The 23,214-nt window shown below is 51.1% G+C and overlaps 1 protein-coding gene across 1 annotated transcript; it reads left to right on the top strand.

Moving 5' to 3' along the window:
- The first annotated feature begins 162 nt into the window (after window positions 1-162).
- Window positions 163-16,963, top strand: LOC123353468 (adhesion G protein-coupled receptor E3-like). Its single transcript, XM_044994571.1, has 14 exons — window positions 163-312; window positions 3,142-3,209; window positions 5,952-6,056; window positions 7,061-7,238; window positions 7,770-7,889; window positions 8,596-8,798; window positions 12,013-12,183; window positions 12,332-12,526; window positions 13,070-13,305; window positions 14,052-14,118; window positions 14,896-14,987; window positions 15,233-15,401; window positions 15,499-15,606; window positions 16,135-16,963. Exons 1-14 carry the CDS (start codon window positions 285-287, stop codon window positions 16,138-16,140), a joined length of 1,746 nt encoding a protein of 581 aa, XP_044850506.1. The 5' UTR covers window positions 163-284; the 3' UTR covers window positions 16,141-16,963.
- The last annotated feature ends 6,251 nt before the right edge of the window (window positions 16,964-23,214 follow it).

The raw sequence follows: 23,214 nt of genomic DNA, 5'->3' as shown, positions 1-23,214 counted from the left end.
CTAGTGCCGCCTGAGTGTAGCTGAGAACCAGGCCTGTGATTGTTAAGCTCCCAGGGGCCTGGTTGCTTGGGTCCCGTCACCCAGCTCAGTGCAGGTGGGTGATGCAGGAACGTCTCCCTGGCAGGACTGTACAGAGCGTTCCCTCTTGTCTTGCAGATATTGACGAGTGTCAGGGCCCAAGCCCGGCAGACTGCGGACCCCACGCAAACTGCACCAACGTGCCTGGGAGTTACAACTGCACCTGCGTCCATGGCTATGAGCCCAGCTCTGGGAAAGCGAAGTTCATGCACGCGAGTGAGAACAGCTGCCAGGGTGAGCTCTCCCCTGGCTCCCACCTGCTGAGACCCCCTCCTCGCACACAAAATGCTCATTCCAGGCCTGTCGCTGCACCATGGTGGCTGCTTGCGCTGGACTCTCCCTGCTGACTGACTTGTTTGCTGATGTCCCGGCAAAGTGGATTTTAGCCACAAGGATTTCTGTGAGATGCAGAAGCATTATGGATAAATATCGGGGAGAGCTTAGCTTTCTTCTGGGGCCGTGCCCCTACTTCCTCAGGGAAGAAAGCAGAATTGAATGGGGGAGGAGTTAGATGGAGCAGACAGACTGACAGACAGACTAAGCCCCCTAAAATTGGGGGCTCCATGTCATTCACCCCCATGCGCTCCCAGCCATGTTGTGTGTGACACCCTCCCCCCCCGCTTTCCCCTCTCAGACATCGACGAGTGCAACAAGACCCCAGATATCTGTGGGCCCAAGACCATGTGCATCAACACCAATGGGATCTACCGGGGGGGCTGAGCAGGGTCTGGGGCTATACAGGCAGAGGTCTTGCCTAAGGGGGCAGGGAGCTGGGAATTGGTCTGGGGCTCTCACCTTCCCCAAGCCCAGCCTGTCCATCCACTGGGGTGTTTCTGGTTATGTCAGAGCCACAGGCACCAGCGTGCCCAGGTCTGGCTTGGGGAGCGGGGTAGGGGCCATATCAGGGCCAGGCCAGGATGAGACTGATCCGTGCTGGAGCCAGGCCGGGGAGTGGGTGAGCAGGGCCCCCAGGGGCGGAGCGTCTCCTCCCTAGGGCTGCCAACTGTCTAATCACACAAACCAAAACACCCTTCTCCCTCCCTTTCTCCAAGGTCCCGCCCTGCCCACTGCATCCCTCTCCCTCCCTCTCTCCCTCACTTTCACCATTATGGGGCCAGGGCCAGCTCTACAGTTTTCGCTGCCCCAAGCAGTGCACCAATTGCCACCGCGGACGGCGGGGGCAGTCCATGTGCCCTTAGGGCGGCAGGCGCGTTTCCCCGGCGGTGGCAATTTGGCGGCAGCTTCTATGTTTAGCTGAAGCCGCCAGACAGTAAACATAGAAGCTGCTGCCGAATTGCTGCCACCGCGGCGGCGTTTCAGCGCGCTGCTTGGGGGCGAAACAATAGGGACTGCCGCCCCTTGCAGATTGCTGCCCCAAGCACCAGCTTGGAATGCTGGTGCCTGTAGCCTGCCCTGTATGAGGCAGGGATTTGGGGTGTGGGAGGGGGTGCAGGCTCTGGGCTGAGCCTGGGGAAGGGGGCTGGGGTGCAGGTGGGTTTGTGGGGGGAAGGTTGTGGGGTGCAGGCTCTGGGCTGAGCCTGGGGAAGGGGGTTGGGGTGCAGGTGGGTTTGTGGGGGGGAGGGTTGTGGGGTGCAGGCTCTGGGAGGGAGTTTGGGTGAGGGAGGGAGCTCAGGGCTGGGGTAGCGGGTTGGAGTGTGGTAAGGGGTGTGGGATCTGGGAGGCGGCTCACGGCTAGGGCAGAGGATTGGGGTTGCGGGAGGGGGTAAAGGATGTGGGCTGCAGCCGGGTGGCGCTTATCTCGGTGGGTCCCGGTCGACAGCAAAACAGGGCTAAGGCAGGCTCTCTTCCTACCCTGGCCCTGCACTGCTCCCGGAAGTAGCTGGCAGGTCCTTGCGGCTCGTGGGGGGTGGGTCAGGAGGCTCCGCATACTGCCTCCACCTGCAGGCACCGCCTCCGCAGCTCCCATTGGCCACAGTTCCAGAGTATCTCCAGATTTAACCCAGTGTGAGAGCAGAATCTGGACCCACCGGGAGGAGGCCTAGGCTGTGGGAGGCCCTTGTGTGTGAACTTAAGCCATCAAAAAAAGTTTTCTCTCAAGTGGGATACCCTGCTGGCTATCAGATGTGCTGGGCGTTCCCAGCCCCCAGTGATTTCAGTGCCCAGAACCCGTGACTATGAGGCCTGGCCCGTTAGGCTCTGGTGGCTCCCCTCTCCTCCCATGTGAACTCAGAGCAGGCCCAGCTCCTGCTGGCAGGGAGCAGAGAGGGCGCTGGCCAAGCCCTCTGGGTGGGAATCTCAGTGATACCAACCCCAGGAGCGCAGAGATCAGGAGTCAGACCCCCAAAATCAGTAGATTGGCCCCAAAATTGTGGGGTTTTTTTCCTTTGAAAAAGATGATCTCATCGTGTCGGGTCTGTATTTTGACTTATGAAGCCACCCTCCCGTGTGCTGGTGGCCATTCCCGCACTGCCCGCTCTTCCCTGGGTAGGATACAGTGGTTCTGTCCACACAGCAGGAGATCTCTGGTTCCTGACGGCGTGGAGCCTCCAGCTTCTCCACCAATCCCCCCACATTATGGTTAATTCATTCTGTGCCCCTCACCCAGCCCAGCAATTAGTTCTGCTCCCTGCAGCCTGCACATGTGCCTCTGCACCCCCCCCCCCCGGTACCTCAGCTCCTTCTGCAGCCTCAGGGGTTCTTCACCCCTGTCCAGGCCTGCTGCTTCAGGTATGGAGCTGGGGGGACAGAGAGAGCCCAGTGCAACAACAACGACGGGAGTTACCAGTCTGCCTGCCCAGCCGGCCAAATCCCATCCACTGGGAGCTGGGTCCAGAACCAAACCACAGGAGCAGCAGGGACAGGCAAAGTGGAGTGTAAATGGAGGGGAGAGAGAGAGAGAGAGTGAGACGGGGAGGAAGGGAGGGAGATGGGAGTTTTGCAGCAGCCACATGTTAAACTATTGGCAGGGCAGGACTGGCATGTGGACAGAGAGCGGCCATCGGGGCTGGGAAGAGAAGGGATTTTCCGTAGGCAGGAGTGAGTTAATATGAAAATCTGATGTGAAAACTCTAACGTCTGCTCCTCTCTTCCCATCGCTCCAAGTCCCCAGCATTAACTCCAGCGTTCAGTTCGTGGCCATCAAAGAGACGTTCAGGAATTTCTCTCTGCAGGTACGTTTGACCCCATTATTCATTTGTTGGGGATTTTGCTCTGTGTGTTTTTTACCACCAATATGGAAATTCCCAGACAAAAACCTTTGCTGTTGGTATTACGGTGACCCATGTAAACCGCAATCCAAGATCAGAGCAATACTGTGTTTGTTCCTTTCATCCCTGGGACTCGATCCTCCTCATCCTTCTAGGCTGATCCCATCTACATGCGATCAGCTATTCAAGTCCTTCTCCATTCCAGTTTGTCTTGAAGCAGTTCCTTAGAAACTCCACAGCTCATCACATCCTTTTGTATGACAGCCTGAGCCACCCATCTAGTCTGGAGTCTCCCAATCCTCTTATCTTCTGCATCTAAGTTTAGCGCCTTGTTTCCTGTTTGTTCTTCTGACCTTCTTGTCACAGGCCCACACCATCTGAGCCTGGATCCCTCAGCTTCTCTATCATTGGTCCTACTTTCACTTGCCCTAATTCCCTCATGTCGACCATGGCCAGTCCTTGTAACTCCAAGCATCCATCTTAACATTTTCACTTCCTCTATCTTCATGAATAGCTCCTAGCTCTTCCTCAGTCCCCGGGTTTTGGAACCATACAAAAGTGCTGGCCTGATGACCATCTTCTAGATCTTACTTTTCTATTTGATAGGTGTTCTCCTTTCACAGAGAACTCCCTCACTTCTCTCCCTTTACTCCATGACGTCTGCTTATACGTTTTTTGTTGAGTTCATCGTTTTCCTGTAATATCATAGAATTATAGGAATGGAAGGTCCTTGAGAGGCCATCTAGTCCAGTTCCCTGCAGTGATGGCAGGAATAAGTATTATCTAGACCATCCCTGACAGGTGTTTGTCCAACCTGCTCTTAAAAATCTCCAGTGATGGAGATTCCACAATCTCCCTAGGCAATTTATTCTAGTTCTTAATTATCCTGACAAGAAACTTTTTCTAGTGTCCAATTTAAACTGTCCTTGCTGCAATTTAAGCCCATTGCTTCTTGTCCTATCGTCAGAGGTTAAGGAGAACAATTCTTCTCCCTCCTCCTTGTAACAACCTTTCATCTATTTGAAAACTGTTATCATGTCCCTTCTCAATCTTCTTTTTTCCAGACTAAACAACGCAATTTTTTCAATCTTCCCTCATAGGTCGTGTTTTCTAGACCATTCATCACTTTTCTCGCTCTTCTCTGGACTTTCTGCAACTTGTCCACGTCCTTCATGAAATGTGGTGCCAGAACTGGACACAATACTCCAGTTGAGGCCTAATGAGAGCAGAGTAGAGCCTTAGAATTACTTCTCATGTCTTGCTTACAACACTCCTGCTAATACATCCCAGAATGAGATTCGCTTTTTTTTGGAACAGCTTTACACAGTTGACTCATATTTAGCTTGTGGTCCACTATGACCCATAGATCCCTTTCCACAGTGCTCCTTCCTAGGCAGTCATTTCCCATTTGGAATGTGTGTAACTGATTGTTCCTTCCTAAATGGAGAACTTTGCATTTGTCCTTGTTGAATTTCATCCTATTTACTTCAGACCTTTTCTCCACTTTGTCCAGATCATTTTGAATTTTAATCCTATTCTCCAAAGCACTGGCAACCCCTCCCAGATTGATATCACCCACAAACTTTATAAGTGTTCTCTGTGTGCCATTCTCTAAATCATTGATGAAGATACTGAACAGAGCCAGACCCAGAACTGATCCTTGCAGGACCCCACTGGATACGTGCTTCCAGCTTGACTGCGAACCACTGATAACTACTCTCTGGGAACAGTTTTCCAACTAGTTATTCACCCACCTTAGAGTGGCTCCATATAGGTTGTATTTCCCTGGTTTGTTTATGCGGTTACGTGAGACAGTGTCAAAAGCCTTACTAAGGTCAATATATACCATATCTACTACTTCCCAGCTATCCACGAGGCTTGTTATCCTACCAAAGAAAGCTGTTGATTTGATGGGATTTGTTCTTGACAAATCCATGCTGACTGTTATTTATCACCTTGTCAAGTATCACAGCGGTAGCGGTGTTAGTGTGGATCTGTAAAAAGCGACAAAGGGTCCTGTGGCACCTTACAGACAAAATGGAACATAAGCTTTCGTGGGTGAATACTCACTTCGTCAGATGCATGTGTCATATTGACCTTAGTAAGGCTTTTGACACTGTTTCGCGGAACCTCATTAACAAACTTATCAACTTATTATATTCTAGGGGGTTTCAAATTGATATTGAACCTTCTAAAACTTCTGTAGCTTTGCTAGTGGCTGGTCCGCAGACTTACACACCCATTGTCTTCCTGCAGGAGAGCACTGAATCTACAGACCATGTACTGTGATTTCTTCTGCTCATTTTCATGCTGTTTCTTTCAATATGCACCTCCATGTCTATCTACATCTTCTTTCACTTCCTCTTTTCTCTCCCCCACGAGCACTACATCAGCTGCAAAACTCACGTGCCAAGGGGCCCCTCTCTGGCTGCTTTCTGTCAATGCATCCAGCACACATGTGAATAAAAAGGGGCTTTGTCCCAAGCCTTGATATATTCCAGCTGTTACTAGAAACTGTTCCCTTTCTCCACATGAACCTCTCGCTGTGGCAACAGCACCATCGTACATGTCCTGGACACGTCTGGTATAAAAGCTTTATTCACACGATAAGGGGTGTCAGGATCAGGCCCCTGCATAAGGCAAACACCAATGTCGGTCGCCCTTCAGCGCCTGCAGAACTCACCCTCTGCCCGGGTCTCTCTGCAGGGAAAGCGGAGCAGCAGAAGCAGCAATTTTTCCTCTTTCTTTAATTCGACCTTCGACATTTTGATGTCCATGTTTGGAGACGGGAATGTGACGTTATCACTGGAGGTGAGAGGCTCCGTCCCTGGAATGTGCCCTGCAGACTAGTGCCCCGTGTGTGTCCCAGAGCCCTGTGTGCTGCTGTGCCGGGTTAGGAGTCTCACTGGTGGGGAGGGAGACATGTAGATACTCCTCAGAAAAGATCTGTGCCCTCCACTGCTGTGGGGAGGGGGGGGTGCACCCTCAAGTGGTGTTTGTGTCTGTGTGCACATGTGCTCTAGTGGTGTGAGTGCATGTTGGTATTTGTCCACCCACATGCCTCCTCTAGTGTTCAGAACTGTTGTTGTTCATCAGAGGTGCTATACCAGGGGTCGGTAACCTTTCCAAAGCGGTGTGCCAAGTCTTCATTTATTCACTCTAATTTAAAGTTTCACGTGCCAGTAACACATTTTAATGTTTTTTAGAAGGTCTCGTTCTATAAATCTATAATATATAACTAAACTATTGCTGTATGTAAAGTAAATAAGGTTTTTAAAATGTTTAAAAGCTTATTTAAAATTAAATTAAAATGCAGAGCCACCTGGACTGGTGGCCTGGAGCAGAGCAGTGTGAGTGCCACTGAAAATCAGCTTGCGTGCCACCTTCGGGCAGTTAATGGGGATTCTCCTTCAGCTCATCTGTCAGTGACCTGGGTTTTTCAGGCAGCAGGATCTGGGCTCTATCCCTGCCCTGCCAGACATTTCTGAGCAGCTGCCGGATGCAGCATAGAGACAGCCTAGGAAGCCGTGGGCTTGTGACAATGTTGTTCCCTGGCATCTGTAATGGAGGGATGGGGGAGCAGGAGCAAACAAGGAAAGACAAAGTGTTCTAGCCCCATTTGACTTCAGGTGCCAGTGTGGCCCTCAGTCAGCCCTCAGTGGACCCCCTTTGTAACGAGCTCCCCCTCTGAGAGTACTTCTGCCCCCTCAACTGGGAGAGGCTGGGATGCCGATGCCCCCTGAGAACACACAGGGGACGTGACACCTGAACCTCCGAACTCCTCGCTCCCAGGGATTTTCCTTTCCTGTCCCCAGAACGCGACTCTCCCTTTCAACTCGGTCCTGAACAGCACCTCCCCCTTGGAGGGTGGAGGCAAGGACGAGGTTGTGTCGGCTGTAACGTTCGTCCTGCAGACAGTGGAACTGTCCACGCTGGCCATTGCGCTCCGGTCTCCGGAGAGGACAACACAGAACATGACAACAGAGTCTCTGGGTGAGGGGGGACGTGTGGCTCTCAGCGCCACCTGCTGCCTGCCGTGAGATACGAGGTTACACACTGTGCCCCAAATCCACTGGAAGTTAGAGCCTTTATACCATTGTGATGTGAGCCTGTGTTCAGTACAGACACAGAACAGCACGGCCCCTGCACCAGGAAATATAACCCAGCCCCGCCAGTGCCCCCAGGAGCAATGTCTGAGAAGAGTTTAAATGTAATATATTTGGAAATCCATCTCTAGGGGCTGCCACACTGAGCCAGACGCCTCCCCCCACCCCCACTACTCCCCCTTCTGGGGATGCAGCATCCCCAGGGAGACACAGCCAGAATGGGGGGAGGGGAGATGGGGGGTGTTCATTGTTACTTGGGGGGGCTCCAAACTTCCCCCTCCCGCGGTGCGAAAGAGCCCTGAAGCCCCCCGGCTCCAAACAGAAGGGGGGGGATGGATCTGGCCCAGAATGGACAGATTCACAGGGAAGTGGTTTCACAGCGAGGGGCTCTGTCATTCCTCACCCCCACCCCCCACAGCTATCCAGACGCGGCTTGTCACAGGGAGCTGCAGCCAGCACAGCGAGGTCTTCACACTGAGCGCTCACGAGGAGACGATGGTCGTGCACTGTGATACAGTCACCGGGGCAGCCACACAAGGTACCATCCTGGGGATGGAGACACCCAGGGCCCAAACCATGGCACAGAGCGGTTCCCGGGCACCGAATCCCAGTCTGGGTTCCCCCCTTCCTCCCTCCCTCCCCATGGATCCCCAGGCCGGCCCTGGCCTCTGTCTCTAGCCCTGGAGTGCTCCTTGCTGGCTGAGCCAGTGGTTCTCAGGCTGTGGCCATGGAGCTGACACCTTCGTTCCTGCCTGTCCCACAGCTTGAGCCCCCAGCAGTGAGGAGTTGGGGGCACAGAGGGGAGACAGCTCATGAGAGGGTCTCTGGTATGAAGTGGGCCCAGGGAATGGAAAGGGCAGAGACGCCCTAGTCTAGCTAGACCCCCAAATGGAGATGTGGGGGACCAGGGTAACGTGGACCCTCAGCTGCCATATTCAGGGCCCCGAATCCTCCAGCACCAGGGGAAGCTCATTCCTGGCCAGCCCCTCTCCTGGTCTCACTGAGAAAAACTGAATCTTCATCTCTGCATCCTGCAGCTGGACGTTTCCAGCAGGACGCATTGCCGGGGGCTCCGAGGGAGGAGGTAGCACGGTCCAGTGGCTAAACCTTAAGAGTCGTGGCCAGGATCCTGGGTTCCATTCCCAGATCCGCCACAGACTCGCTGTGACCCCTGAGCACCTTACAGGGTCATTCTTTGCAATAGTGTCCCAGTCTCCCTAACAAGGGATCATCTCCTCTCCCAGCTGGTGTGGGGGCTGCTGCTTTTATTTCCTACTCCACCCTGGACTCCATCATGAGTGTGAGACGTCTCAGCGAGGGAAATCAACGGGCTGGTGGGAAGCTGGAGAAAAGTCACCTCAACTCCAGGGTGGTGACTGGGGCCATTGGAGACGGGAGACCCATTAACCTATCCAGACCCGCAAAGTTCACCCTGCGACATAAACAGGTGCGTGGAGGGAGATCTCCTTTTGTTTGCTCTGTATCTGGACTATCAGAGTTGCATATAGAAGGCACAATCTCCTGCCAGGCATTTGGACCGTGCTGCCTTTCTGGCTCCTGATGGTCCTGAGAAGAGGAGGCCTCCTTATTCCTGACGCCATGGGGCTGTGTTACTGGAGGAGGTTACCGGGGGTCGTGCCATGACACATAAGCATGCAAAGTGCTCTAGGGTAACAGCTCCGCCCAGCTCACCCCTGAGCTGGAATATCTGGAAAGCCGCTATCTGTAGATAATGGGGTTCAGGGAATCAGCATGAAACATAAGAACGGCCATACTGGGTCAGACCAAAGGTCAATCAAGCCCAGTATCCTGTCCTCTGACAGTGGCCAATGGCAGCTGCACCAAAGGGAATGAACAGACAGGTTATCATCAAGTGATCCATGCCCTGTCACCCAATCCCAGCTTCTGGCAAAAAGAGGCTAGGGACACCATTCCTGCCCATCCTGGCTAATAGCCATTGATGGGCCTATCTACCTTCCTTTTGAACCCTGATATAGTCTTGATCTTTGCAACACCCTCTGGCAAGGAGTTCCAGAGGTTAACAGTGTGTTGCATGAAAAAATACTTTCTTGTGTTTGTTTTAAACCTTCTACCTATTAATTTCATTTGGTGGCTCCTTGTTCTTGTATTATGAGAAGGAGTAAATAGCATTTCCTTGTTTACTTTTACTATACCACTCATGATTTTATAGACCTCTATCATATCCCTGCTTAGTTGCCTCTTTTCCAAGCTGAAAAGTCCCAGTCTTATTAATCTCTCCTCATACGGAAGCCATTCTATACCCTTAATCATTTTTGTTGCCCTTTTCTGAACCTTTTCCAATTACAATATAACTTTTTCAAGATGGGGTGACCATATCTGCATTCAGTGTTCAGGATGTGGGTGTAGCATGGATTTATACAGAGGCAATATGATATTTTCTGTCTTTATTATCAATCCCTTTCTTGATGATTCCCAACATTCTGTTCGCTTTTTTGACTGCCATTGCACGTTGAGTGGATGATTTCAGATAACTATCCACATTGACTCCAATATCTCTTTCTTGAGTGGTAACAGCTAATTTAGACCCCATCATTTTATATGTATAGTTAGGATTATGTTTTCCAATGTGCATTACTTTGCATTTATCAACATTGAATTTCATCTGCCATTTTTGTTGACCAGTCACCCAGTTTTGTAAGATCCTTTTGTAGTTCTTCGCAGTCTGCCTGGGACTTAACTATCTTGAGTAGTTTTGTATCATCTGCAAATTTTGCCACCTCACTGTTTACCCCTTTTTCCAGATGAATATGTTAAATAGGACTGGGCCCAGTACAGATCCCTCGGGGACACCACTAGTTACCTGTCTCCATTCTGAAAACTGACCGTTTATACCTACACTTTGTTGTCTATCATTTAAACAGTAACCAATCCATGAGAGGACCTTCCCTCTTATCCCATGACTGCTTATTTTGCTTAAGAGCTTTTGGTGAGGGACCTTATCAAAGGCTTTCTGAAAATCTACATACACTATATCCACTGGATCTCCTTTGTCCGTATGCTTGTTGACCCCCTCAAAGAATTCTAGTAGATTGGTGAAGCATGATTTCCCTTTACAAAAACCATGTTGACTATTTCCCAACAAATTATGTTCATCTACGTGTCTGACAATTTTGTTCTTTGCGATAGTTTCAACCAATTTTCCCAGCACTGAAGTGAAGCTTACTGGCCCGTAGTTGCCAGGGTCACCTCTGGAGCCATTTAAAAAATTGGCATCACATTAGCTATCCTCCAGTCATTTGGTACAGAAACTGATATAATTGATAGGTTACAGATGACAGTTAATAGTCCTGCAATTTCACATTTGAGTTCCTTCAGAACTCTTGGGTGAAGACCATCAGGTCCTGGAGACTTATTACTGTTTAGTTTATCGATTTGTTCCAAAACCTCCTCTAATGACACCTCAATTTGGCACAGCTCCGCAGATCTTTCACCCAATAAGAATGGCTCAGGTTTGGGAATCTCCCTCACATCCTCAACAGTGAAAACTGATTCAAAGAATTCATTTAGTTTCTCTGCAATGGCCTTATCATCTTTGAGCGCTCCTTTAGCATCTCGATCGTCCAGTAGCCTCACTGGCTGTTTAGCAGGATTTCTGCTTCTGATGTATTTAAAACATTTTTTGCTCTTACTTTTGGAGTCTTGGGCCTGCTGTTCTTCAAATTCTTTTTTGGTCTTTCTAATTATATTTTTACTCTTCATTTGACAGAGTTTATGTGCTTTTCTATTTTCCTCATTAGGATTTATCTTCCACTATTTAAAGGATGCCTTTTTGCCTCTCACTGCTTCTTTTACTTTGTTGTTTAACCACGGTGGCTCTTTTTTGGTTCTCTTACTATGTTTTTTAAATTGGGGCATACATTTCAGTTGAGCCTCTATTGTGTCTTTAAAACGTTTCCACACAACTTGCAGGGATTTTACTTTTGGTACTGTGCCTTTTAATTTCTGTTTCACTAACCTTTTCATTTTTGTGTAGTTCTCCTTTCTGAAATTAAATGCTACGGTGTTGGGCCACTGTGGAGTGTCCCCCAATACAGGGATGCTAAATTTTATTATATTATAGTCACTATTACCAAGTGGTCCAGTTATATTCACCTCTTGGACCTGATCCTGTGTTCCACTTAGGACTAAATTAAGAATTGCCTCTCATTTTGTGGGTTCCAGGACCAGCTGCTCCAAGAAGCAGTCATTTAAGGTGTCAAGAAACTTTATCTCAGCATCCCTTCCTGAGGTGATATGTATCCAGTCAATATGGGGATACGGTAATGAAACACTTAGATACGGTAATGACGTGGTTAGGGTGCATATGTGTATGTGTGCATGCAGCACTGCCCTCTGCTGGATGCTGTTGGAACTGCTCAGCCATGTGCCACATTCCTTATAGTTCTAACGGCTAGCAAGGATTTATTTCCCTTTTGATCCAATAGCAGGGCCTGGGCTTTTGGAGCAGCAGGATCTGTGTTCTCTCTCCGCTGTCACCGGGATGGCCCCAGTGGGCACTGGGGGCTGCGTGGAGAGAGCCGTGGAGCTGTCAGTGGCCTTAGGTTTGCTGTAGACATGGGATAACAGAAACGACATTCTGTGGTCCTGTGAGAAAGAGGATGATTCTGTTGTGTTTCCAGGCCAAAAAAGAGGAGGAAGAGGCTCACTGTGTCTACTGGAAAGTGGTGGCCGAGAGCGGCAGCTGGTCTCGGGATGGCTGCACCGCCGTGCACACGAACAGCACTCACACCACCTGCAGCTGTGACCATCTCTCCAGCTTCGCTGTCCTAATCGCTCCCACCGCAGTGACGGTATCTCGTGAGACTCGGGTCGCAGGGCAGTCAGCTGTGGGCAAAGCTCTCCCTGGAGCGACTGGAGGCTTTGCTGGGGAAAAGGCTGAGTCGGAGCCGAGGGGGCTGGGCTGGGGTCACTGGTGATTCTCCCTTTGCTGTGTTACAGGAGAGTTACCCACTGACCATCATCACCTACATGGGACTGACCCTCTCTCTGCCGTGCCTCTTCCTGGCCATCCTCACCTTCCTCCTGTGCCGCTCCATCCGCAGCGTCAGCACCTCCCTCCACCTGCAGCTCTGCCTCTGCCTCTTCCTGGCCGACCTGCTCTTCCTCACCCAGGTGACCCGCCCCGGCAGTCAGGTACGGCCTGATTCCCCCCTGCTCTGTTCCTCCAGCAGGGCTGGGGTGTGGGGCTTTGAACCCCTTTGTGCTCCCTGGATTCTGGGCTGTGCAGGACACAGTGGCAATTCCTGGGGGGATGTTTCCATCCCATTAGGCCCCTTCACACTGGGCACAGTGCTCTGAGTGTCCCCAACCCCTGGAGTTCAGCCAGTTCTATCCCTATGTCACAGTCTCCCTGTGCCTCGATTCGTCTCCTACGTGACTTGCCCATGGTCACCCAGGGACTCTGTGGCAGGGCTGGGAACAGAACCTGGGTCCCCTGAGCCCTGCTCCCCTGCTAACCACTAATCTCTGCTCCCTTCCTGCATCAGCAATGTTCACCCGCAGGACCCTCCATAGACCGAGGAACCTGCCGTCTCTGGGTCACGGAGCGCTGTACCTGGAGAGTTGTGCTAGCAGGAATCCCGGTGTGACACCCTCCCTCCCCCCCTGGGCAGGTCTCCCCATACTCAGCATTTCCCTTCCCCACTGCAGTGCCCCTAAGCTCTCTGTCTCCCCCAGGTGGCGTGTGCTGTCATTGCTGGCTTCCTACACTACCTCTTCCTGGCCTGCTTCAGCTGGATGTTCCTGGAGGGGCTGCACCTCTTCCTCACCGTCAGGAACCTGAAGGTCGTGAATTACACCAGCACCGGCCGGTTCAAGAAGAGATTCATGTACCCGTTCGGCTATGGATTCCCAGCCCTGGTGGTGGCTATTTCTGCAGCGGTGAATCCTGGTGGCTACGGAACTTCTGAACAGTACGTGCAGGGCCCGTCCCGAAGGGGAGCTGGGATGTGGCTTCCATGTACTTGTCCGTCTCACCCCAGGTCTGACTTGAACCTAGATTTCCCGGCTCGCCCTGCCTGGGAGCTGAATGTCCCCCTGGGACACTTCCCATCCCCAGGGACACTAAGCTGACCCGAGCGCTGTAGTTGAGTTACCCCCTGTCAGACATCTACACTCCTCACCCCACTGACGATGCGGAAGAACAAGCCAGAAAGATCCCAGCTTGACTCCCAGCTCCCAGGCTGGGTTTGTGGGGCTGGTGGGTAGGAAACAAATGCACCTTCTTCCTGTGTGCAAATCCCTGAGCATCCTCTCTCTAAAGTGAGCGACGCCACTAAAACAGGGTGTGGCGTGTTCTAGACACCCCAGGTGAGATCCTCAGCTGGTGTAAATCAGGGCAGCCCCACTTCCTTCAGTGCAGCTAGGCCAATGTCCCTCCGCTGCATGTCTGGCCCTCCATCAATACTGCGCCCATCCACCAGAAAGGGTCATGTGAGGAGGTGGAAGAGGAAGTGGTGGCTGAAAGCAGGAGATGCTGAGGTACATGGGAAGGGCTGTTAGCCTGGTGCCCGCAAGAGAGTCGGCCATGTCACAGGCAGGCTGAGATCCATCTCGCTTTTGAGAGCCAGCTGCCCTGTGACACCCCCTCTCTGCCCCTGGGGCTGAAAAAGGGCAGTAATCCCATTAAAGTCACCTTCTTCTTCCTCCCTCCCTGTAGCTGCTGGCTCAGCCTGGACAGAGGCTTTCATTGGAGCTTCCTGGGACCAGTCTGTGCCATAATCCTGGTGGGTACCTCACAGAACCACAGGGCCCCATTCTCCTCTCACCTCTGCGACCCCATTGATTTCAGTGAAGCAGGGAGGGGAACGTGGCCCATAAAACACAAGGAAAGACCCAGTTAGGTCCCACCTGGCTCATCTGCTGTGGTCAGTCCCGGGATGAGTCCCTGTGCTGTGTCCCCAGGCCTGCAGCCGTTACTCGGGCATAGCTCCCAGGGACGTCAGCAGGAGTTTTGCCAAGTGAAGACAGAAGAGTTTGGTCTAGTCGAGTTAATGACCCAAGGAACGAGGAAGGGAGAGGGCTGCACTCTGCAGTGGTTTTTGTAGGGGCGGAAACAAATGTCCCTCCATATTCCTCCCTACCCCTGGGGAAGTTGGGGAGGAGGGGCAGGGGGATTTGTTACAGCCTGGAAGTGGCAGGAAATATTCTAGAGGCAGGATCTGGAATCTCTGAGCCAGATCCTGCTCTCAGTTACACCAGTGTAAACCCAAAATAACTCCTGACTCCACTGGAGAGGCTCCATATTGAACTCTGAGCAGCATCTGGCCTCTGTGATCCCATTGATCCATCTCAGCCCTGGCTGTGCTGTCAGCACCATGCATGGGGAGGGACCGAGAGCTGCCAGGGGATATTACAATAGAGGGGATGATTCCCACTGGAAATGAGCAGTCCCTGGTTCTGCAGTGTTCGGATCAGTCCCCTGGGATTGTTTTCTGCCTCAGCTGGAGTCACCGGCCCTGGATGGGATGTTTTACAAAAAATATTTCCCACTGCTCCCACAGATAAATATAACGTTCTTTGTGCTGATCCTGTGGATCCTCAGAAACAGACTCTCCTCCCTCAATGCAGATGTGTCCACCCTCAGAGACCACAGGTGAGAAGGCAACAAAACAATCCTGGAGGGTCAGATGCCTTGGTTTGGAAGGTCCTTGGCACCAGAAGGGAGTGAGGGATTGCAGAAGGGGAACAGCATATCTAGTGTATTTGCATTGATAGCAATACTGTCCCACACAGGAAAGAAGGGGATGGTATCTCCACCCAACATTGCCCAGATCCTCCTGACCCAATCGCTCTCCATAGGGTTATTGTAATCGGATTTCTCCATCTGCCTTTACCCAGGTTACTGACCTTTAAAGCCATCGCCCAGCTCTTTATTCTGGGCTGCTCATGGATCCTTGGTCTCCTCCAAGTCGGCCCAGCAGCCACGGTCATGGCGTATTTATTCACCATCGTCAACAGCCTGCAGGGAGCCTTCATCTTCCTGGTGCACTGTCTCCTCAATCGCCAGGTAACGCCCCCAGCACCTTCATCTGCCTTGTGGTGGCCATGTCTGATCTTCTCAGCGTTAGTTACATAGTGCAGTGATCATGTCCCTCACTCTTCAGGTGACAGAGGAGTACAGGAGATGGATCAGGGGTTTCCGAACGTCCAGCACAAAATCTCAGATGTCCGATTTATCCATGTCTGCTGTCCCCACTACCAGCACCAAGATGGTAAGAGGTCCTCTGCTCTGTTCCAGTACCAGCCTGTGACACAGTCATCTCAAGCTGGGTCTCATTAGTGCTGCAAAGGTGCTTTTCCCCCTGAATGAAGCAGGATTGGTTATGAGCCAGCTGGGAACGTCACTGAAAATGTCAGTGAGAGTCGGTCACTATCGAGGGGTATCCTAGATGTCTTAGGCACCAGAACAGAATGTCCTGTCCTGGCACCTCCGCGTTCCCTTCCCTTGGCTCTCCTGGGAGCTCCAGGGGTCACTCACTGTGGACTAGGCAGGCATTGGCTCTTGTAGTGTAATGATCTGAATAGATCAGATTGTCCCCTGGGACTGAAACCTTGTCCGTGCAGACGGATCATCTCCAATGAGCAGTCAGCACTGTAAAGAATTTGCCTTGGCTCCATTATGCCTATGGGTCAGGATCCAGGGGCTTTGTGTGTCGCCTCCCGGAGACAACCCATCAGTTTGCACATTACATTCTCAGTGGCCTTGGAACCTATTGTCATTTTTTTGTTTTTCTTGCCAGGAGTAACCATTCTGCCAGGCGGAGTTGGCAGCAACCAGGGCTGGGTTCAATACCTAGAGAAAACAGAACCAGCTGGAGCCCCCTGTGATGTTGCACTCCATGTGCTTTATGGAAATATGCTTATGAATATGACATAACTGGAATGTGCTTTACGCTAAATACTCCTTATGTTGTGTTTTTAGAAAGCTTGTAATCTACTGAGTGTGTTCATCGTATTTCTTTGCATATATTATTTCTATATCTGGAGTTAGAAGAATAATATATAAACTTGTATTGCTGATGTAAACATATCAAGTGGAGGCCATTAAGGGTGTTCCAGAAACAATCAGTTGTAAATGGCCTTAGCTACTTGAAAGCCTTCCTGTGTATGTGTGGGCCAGCCCATGGGGAATGGCGACTAGGGCTCTTACAGTGACATGTGACCATGTCACCTGATAATGAAATCAATCTTAAATCTGGTGCTTTTCCATTTAGAAGAAGGGGTAGGGACCAAGAGAGACAAGAGATCCCTGCCTTCTGCCAAAGCTATAAAAGGGGATGGAGCAGGACAAAGGGCTGCCAGTCATGAGAAAACCCCTGCTTACCACCTGAGATGTCTGCTGGGTTTAACAAAGACTGTACCTGGTGGAAGGCTTGTGCCCAGACTAGGAAGGAGTCTTATCTGTGAAAGAAGCCTATTGGAACATCTTTGAGGGTGAGATATTACCGGTAATCAATTTCTTAATGTATTTGGCTTAGACTTGCGTGTTTTGTTTTATTTTGCTTTGTGACTTACTTTGTTCTGTCCGTTATTACTTGAAACCCCTTAAATCTTACTCTTTATACTTAATAAAATCACCTTTGTTTATTAATAAACCCAGAGTAAGTGATTAATACCTGGGGGAGCAAACAGCTGAGCATATCTCTCTATCAGTGATATAGAGGGCGAACAATTTACAAATTTACCCTGTATAAGCTTTGTACAGAGTAAAATGGATGTATTTGAGGTTTGGATCCCATTGGGAGCTGGGTGTTTGGGTGCTGGAGACAGGTAACCTGCTGAGCTGTTTTTAGTTAAGGGCTGCAGCTTTGGGGGCGTGGCCAAGACCCTGGGACTGTGTTGCATCATGCTAGCATGTCTGGCTCAACAAGGCAGGGTTCTGGAGACCCAAGCTGGCAGTGAAATGTGGCTCAGAGGTAATTTCAGCACATCAGGTGACAGGCCCAAGGGGATCTCTGTGACTGAACCCATTGCACTCCCACCCAGTAATGTGGGAAAACTTCAGACCACCCCAGGTGCTTCTAAGAGGTAATACATTCCCTTCCACAAGTACTGAGTCTGTGTATAACAAAGGGGAAAGGAACCTGGCAATAATCTGGGAAACCCCACAACCACAATTCGAAAGCTTGTGACCATGACTAAGGCTAAGATATTTTTAGGAAAAATCATGGACTGGTCAGGGGCAATAAAAAAAAACTTCATGGAAGCCTGTGACCTGTCCTGACTTCCACTAAAAATATCCTGACAAAATGGGGAGGTGGGTTCAGCTCAGCACCCACTGATGCTGGAGCTCTGGGGTCTCCCACTGCCGCTGTGGTGAGTGGGAGATTGGAGGTCCTCCGCACCCACGGCAGCTGAGCAGTTGTGAGGGGTCCAACCGCCTGCGATTGCAGGGAGCTCTTGTTCCTCACCACGTGTGGCAAGTGGGAGGTCTAGGGTCCCCCACTCCCAACAGGGGATGAGCTGCTGCGGGGTCCCTTCACCCACCGCAGTGGCTGAGAGCTCCGGGGGGTCCCCCCTAAGCCTGCCATTTCTGGGCAACTGAAGAGGGTCCTCTGCCACCCACCATGGGGGAGCAGGAGACACTTGCTGGTGGAGACGGCCTTCCCCATCCATGCCGCCATGCCCCATGCCACTCCCTTCCAGGTAGTCAAGAAGATCAGCATAATGGCGGGCAGCGGGGCCTTGTCAGGTAGGGCCCAGCCCAGTTGAATGGCTGGGGATGCCCTGTGGCCTTCCTCCCCCATCAGGCTACGGAGCCCCCTGCCCTTTGGTCAGTTCTAGGGTGGAGATTATTAGGGGGAAGAGATAATTGGAGGGGAAAAGGCCTCATATCCCTGACCTCCGTGGCATAATCATATCCTTAGACATGAGCAAACTACTATCCCGGAATATATTGGACTGTGTCCTTTGCCTCAGTTTCTCCCCTTGCGCTGTGAAAGTCCAACAAATTCTCCTTGAACCTGCCTTTGCCCTTTCCCTCCACTGCACCCCACTCACAGTTGCTGTCCTTGGTCGGCGAGGGCCCAGAATTCAGAGTGTTCACGTGAGTTCAACTCCCACTAGAGGGGTGGGGGGTGGGGAGATGGCATCAAGAAATGCCTCAGCTGTGGCTGCTGCCACCACATATACAACTGAGGTCTGGTCTGACCTACAGACCAATATCGGTATAACTACGTCACTGGGGGGAGGGAGGAGAAATCAACATGCTCCCACCCGCTGTATGATATAATTATACCAACCTGACCCCCTGGATAGACACCACTGCTCCTGCCTCTCAAGGAGGTGGATTAACTACACCAATGGGAGAAGCTCTCTCCCGTCAGCTTAGAGCATTTCCATTAAAGTACCACAGTAGCACACTTGCCTCGGTGCAGCTGTGCCGATGCAGCGTGTCAAGTGTAGACGTGCCCTAAGGCTGAGCGGCTAGACCTGGTTCTCAGTGATTTCAGCTCCTGGGATCACTTAAAACAAATATTCTCCAGTATGTCTAATCAGCTCTGACTTTAAACACCTCCAGACCCTCTTTCTCTCTCACTCTCAAGGGGATTTGGCATCCCTACCCCCCTGCTTAGCGAGTGAGCATCACTCAGGGCAGGCTAAGCACAGTTCTGCTGCCCTTTCCTCACACAGTCAGGGTGACAACCTGCCATTCCCCTGCACTCCCTACTAAAGTGATTTGTAACCCAACACCCGCCAAAAGGGTCACTTTGGCAAAGCAGCTCCCTCTGCTGAGTTCCTAGGCACAGTAGGGTGCTTAGGCAAACACAGTCTGCTCCTGGAGTCTGTTCCCCCAGCTCATCACTCCATGTCAGAGGGGAGCTCAGTCCAACCCCACCTACACAGCAATGAAGAACGTGGAGGGAAAGTGGAGCCTTGTGTCTCTGAAACACCTCCCTGCTCCCGCCCAGCTCCAGACACTGCAGCCTTCGCATGTGGGAGGAAGCTGCTGGTTCATTACAAACAGCTGATTGCTGGTCCTCGAGGTGGGGGAAGGGAGCAGGCTCTGTCTTTCCTGGGCATGGGAAGTCCTGTCAGAACCATCCCCAGCAGCTGGAATATTCCACAGAAAAATCAGGCGTAACCCCATTGAATTCAGTAGAGTTACTCGTGCCCTGCACCCGGGTAACTGAGAGCAGTAGCTGGCCCACCTCAGCACCACACTGGTGTCCCGCAGCTCTGACTCGTCTCCCAAAGCCCTGGGAAGTGGCCAGTCTCCAGTCTTACGGGTGGAGTCTCAGGGGAAGGAATAAGCGACATCCTGGTCAGGAACCCAAAAGGGTATTGTCCCTAGGACTTTACAAGGCCTGGTGGTTGAGTTGACACCAAGACCATTTTATCTCCAGGGCTGCAGCTGACCCCTTGTTGAGGAGAGGGGCCAGACCAGCCTGTGTTGGACCTGCATCCTAGGACTACCTGTCTCTTCTGTAGCTCATTTGCTCAGTAGGTCTCAATGTCTTTTACAAAGGAGGCCATTATCCGTATCCCCATGTTACATAACGTTCCTGGGAAGCAAGTGGCAAGTTTTGGAATTGAAGGGCCGGAAAGCGCAGTCCCTGGGGATTGTTAGATGGTGTTGGCAGACTCTCCACACCCGAGTCTGGTGATATGGAGCTGAGCTGCATCCACACCACAAAACATTTGGGCTCCGACCCACCCCCACAGCAGGCTCTGCAAACCTCATTAAAACTAACTTCTATGTGGACAGAAGTGGGGCTTGTTCTTAAACCTGAGTCAGAGCCCCAGCTTAGTATGCCCTTTAGACATTCCATAGGGGTCTATAGGCATTGTAGGCACACCTCTGGGGGCGCCAGACATTCTAGGGCACCTTATCTCTCTAAAACTGTGTGTGCAACTTGAAAGTCAGCTGTAGGCTGGGGATGGGGGGGTGGAAAGGGCTGAAAATCCTGTGCCTAGGGGGTGCAAAAGGTGTAAATCCGGCCCTGCCCTCTGGGGCTTGAGATGCTCCCATTTTAAAGGTACAAACTGTTGCGGAAACACCTCTCAGGCTCCTGAGTCACTTCGATTTGTCCCTTCATTTTAAGTGCAAAGCGTGTACGTTTTTTCACTGCTGCTCCCATTGCTGTTGCTCAGTCTGTTGCTTTGGGCCAGGTTATGTCCCCTTCTGTCAGACATCGTCTTTGAATTCCCTCATTGGTTTGTGGTGTCACTAATCTCCCCTGCAGCACATAGGACATTTCCAACCAATTGCTAGTCAGCTAATGTTTTTAGTTCTTCCACGTACGCAGCTACTGTTTCACCTTGCTCCTCACTCTGCCATGACACTTGAAATGTTCTACGGTAACACTTGGCTGTGGTGTCTATTGCTCTGTTCAGACCTCTTGCTGATCTCCTGACGTTTTACCTCCTGCTCCCTGTGAGTGTAACAAACTCCTGAAGAGGGAGTAGGTTTTATTTAAGCAGCTGCTGAGGAATATCAGTTTGTTTAAATTTTATTTTATAATCTCATTTGCAGGGAAATTACTGGCTCAGGCTTTCCATAGATTAATGCCGATCCTCACTTTCTACAGGAAACGTCAATTTTCCCATAAGTCCCCAGTCTTACATTTTCCCTTATCACCAATGTTGTAAAGTGACTGCTTTGTGCAACCAAAATAAGTGCTCAACAGTGCCCGCTGGTAACTCTCTGCTTCATTAAATGCATCCTCACAGAATGTGTCTCTACAGGCACTGGAAGCCCAGTGGATCAACACCTCCCGCACCCTCCCAGCACCTCCCACCCACTGCAATCAGCTGTTCAGTGGCATGCAGGGCAGGAGGGGGTAGAGCGGGGAGGGACAGCGTGGGAGGGGGCAGGGGTACGTGCTTGGGGAAACAGGTGGAGTGGGCTAGGTCCTGGGACAGAGCTACGGTAGGAAGAGTTGGAGTTGGGGTGGGGGGTTGGGGGAAAATGGTGGAGTGGGTGTCAAGCACCCCCCCAGACAAGCCCAAAACTGCCAACATTAGCCCCTCCCTGATCTCTCACATCAGGCAGGACCCAGCACAAGCCCCCCCACTCCCCAAGCAGTCCTGCTTTGGGCCCAGAATGAGGCTGAGGGCCCCTCACCCCTGCACAGGGTGTTCTGCGCACAGCGAGATAGGGGAAGGAAACTAAAATTCTTCCCGGCAGGTTGCCACGTAATCCAGAAATCTAACTGTGACCCAAGTCTCTGCTGATGCCAACTGGTAGGAAGCACTGGGGACATCGGGGTTACATGGATCCCCTTGGACATACTAGTCCATCAAAGCATGCCATGTGAGGGTGCTAAGGAAAACCTGTGTCACACTGGTCACCGTAATCGTTGTGAGGCGCCTGTGTGGAAAATAGGGGAACAGATATGTACAGATCCTGGCACTTATCGCCTGTAGGTCTGTGAGTTAATGCAGGTCACCAAACAGCAATGCACTTACACTGGGTATTGGATGAGGGGAGAGATACTTTTCTCCCTTGGGTTTGTCACGTGGGAATGAAGGACTGGATGGTTCACCACCGGCGCCCATTTACAGTCTGAGCACAATGCTAATCATTAACCTGCAGAGAACATAAGAACAAACAAACATAAAACCAACCATTCTGGGTCAGACCAAAGGTCTATCTAGCCCAGTTTCCTGTCTTCCGACAGTGGCCAATGCCAGGTGCTCCAGAGGGAATGAACAGAACAGGTAACCATCAAGTGATCCATCCCCTGTCGCTGAAGGAACAGCAATGGACACCGTGTAGAGTCAAGCAGCAGGGTTTATTACACACAGCGCTGGTGTCAATTTGCTTATTAGGCTCTGAGACCCTGCAAAACAATTAAGTTGCAATAGATTATACAGGGTGCTCATTGGGCGGAGAGAAGCGAGGGGGTGGGAGGTCCCAAGCCCCTGGATAGGTTCTAGCAGCAAGACAAGATAAGCACAATAAGCCAATAGTTGAAATGATTATATAACGACTCCGCCCATGGCTCAGGTTAACATATTGCTAAAACAGAGGCACTTTCCCTCAAACTATTCCTATTACAAGTATAAGTTAAATCCTAATTTTGGGGTCCAGGGGAAATAAGGTAGCAGCTCTCCCGGTTGACCAACAGTACATTCCTGGAGATTTAAAGCGAAGCAACAGCAATTAGTATTCAACAGTAACAATTGTTTATAGTTTTACCCTTGCATTTCTGTGAATTGGGATTGGCATACATCTGTGAGGGGAGGGTGTGATAACTCAAGTCAGTCATCTTAGGTCTCTCCCTAAACTCTGTCTGGCATCTGAGGAGTATTGTACCACTATCTTCTTCCTGCACCAGAGAGCTAACCTGGAGGCCCCTCTCAGCACTTTGTGTTTCTGCAACTTATGATAAGAGCACCCAATTATGGCTCACCATCTGGAGTTATGGTGACTCCGCTTGTCTAGTTGAAACACACAAGGTTGTCTGTCTACCCCAGCTTTCTTTTAGCCATATATTGTTCCTTGTCAGCTGGCCCTCATGACCCAGACCAAGCTGTGGACTATATGAAAAGTTCTTAACAGAAACTCTGGTTAAGATCTTACATACACATTCATGGATTTTGGCCCTTCAGTCGCCTAGTCCCAGCTTCTGAGATTGCAGGAAACACCAAGGCAAAAGGGGTTATCTTGTTTAGTAGTCAGAGAATGAATGTTTGGAGCTATATCTGGGGTGCAGATGAACCCCCAGTGATTCCTTCAATCTGTCTGGACAAGCCACCAGCAGGATTGATCTTCTGAGAAAAGATCTCCGCCTGACTGGTTGCAAGTGCCAGGAAAAGCCCTTGGGCTAAGCTATCTTGTAGGAGACAGGAGAATGGCTTGGTAGTGAAGCTTC

Source organism: Mauremys mutica, chromosome 20, assembly GCF_020497125.1.
Source record: "Mauremys mutica isolate MM-2020 ecotype Southern chromosome 20, ASM2049712v1, whole genome shotgun sequence".
Lineage (NCBI taxonomy): Eukaryota > Metazoa > Chordata > Testudines > Geoemydidae > Mauremys > Mauremys mutica.
The sequence above is the reverse complement of the archived record's forward strand: the minus strand, read 5'-3'. Positions and strand labels throughout refer to the sequence as shown.

Coding starts and splice junctions, on each gene's coding strand:
- LOC123353468 (XM_044994571.1), top strand. CDS start 285: ATGCACGCGAGTGAGAACAGCTGCCAGG. Junction 12,184..12,331: donor TCGCTCCCACCGCAGTGACG/GTATCTCGTGAG, acceptor GCTGTGTTACAG/GAGAGTTACCCACTGACCAT. Junction 13,306..14,051: donor GGCTACGGAACTTCTGAACA/GTACGTGCAGGG, acceptor CCCTCCCTGTAG/CTGCTGGCTCAGCCTGGACA.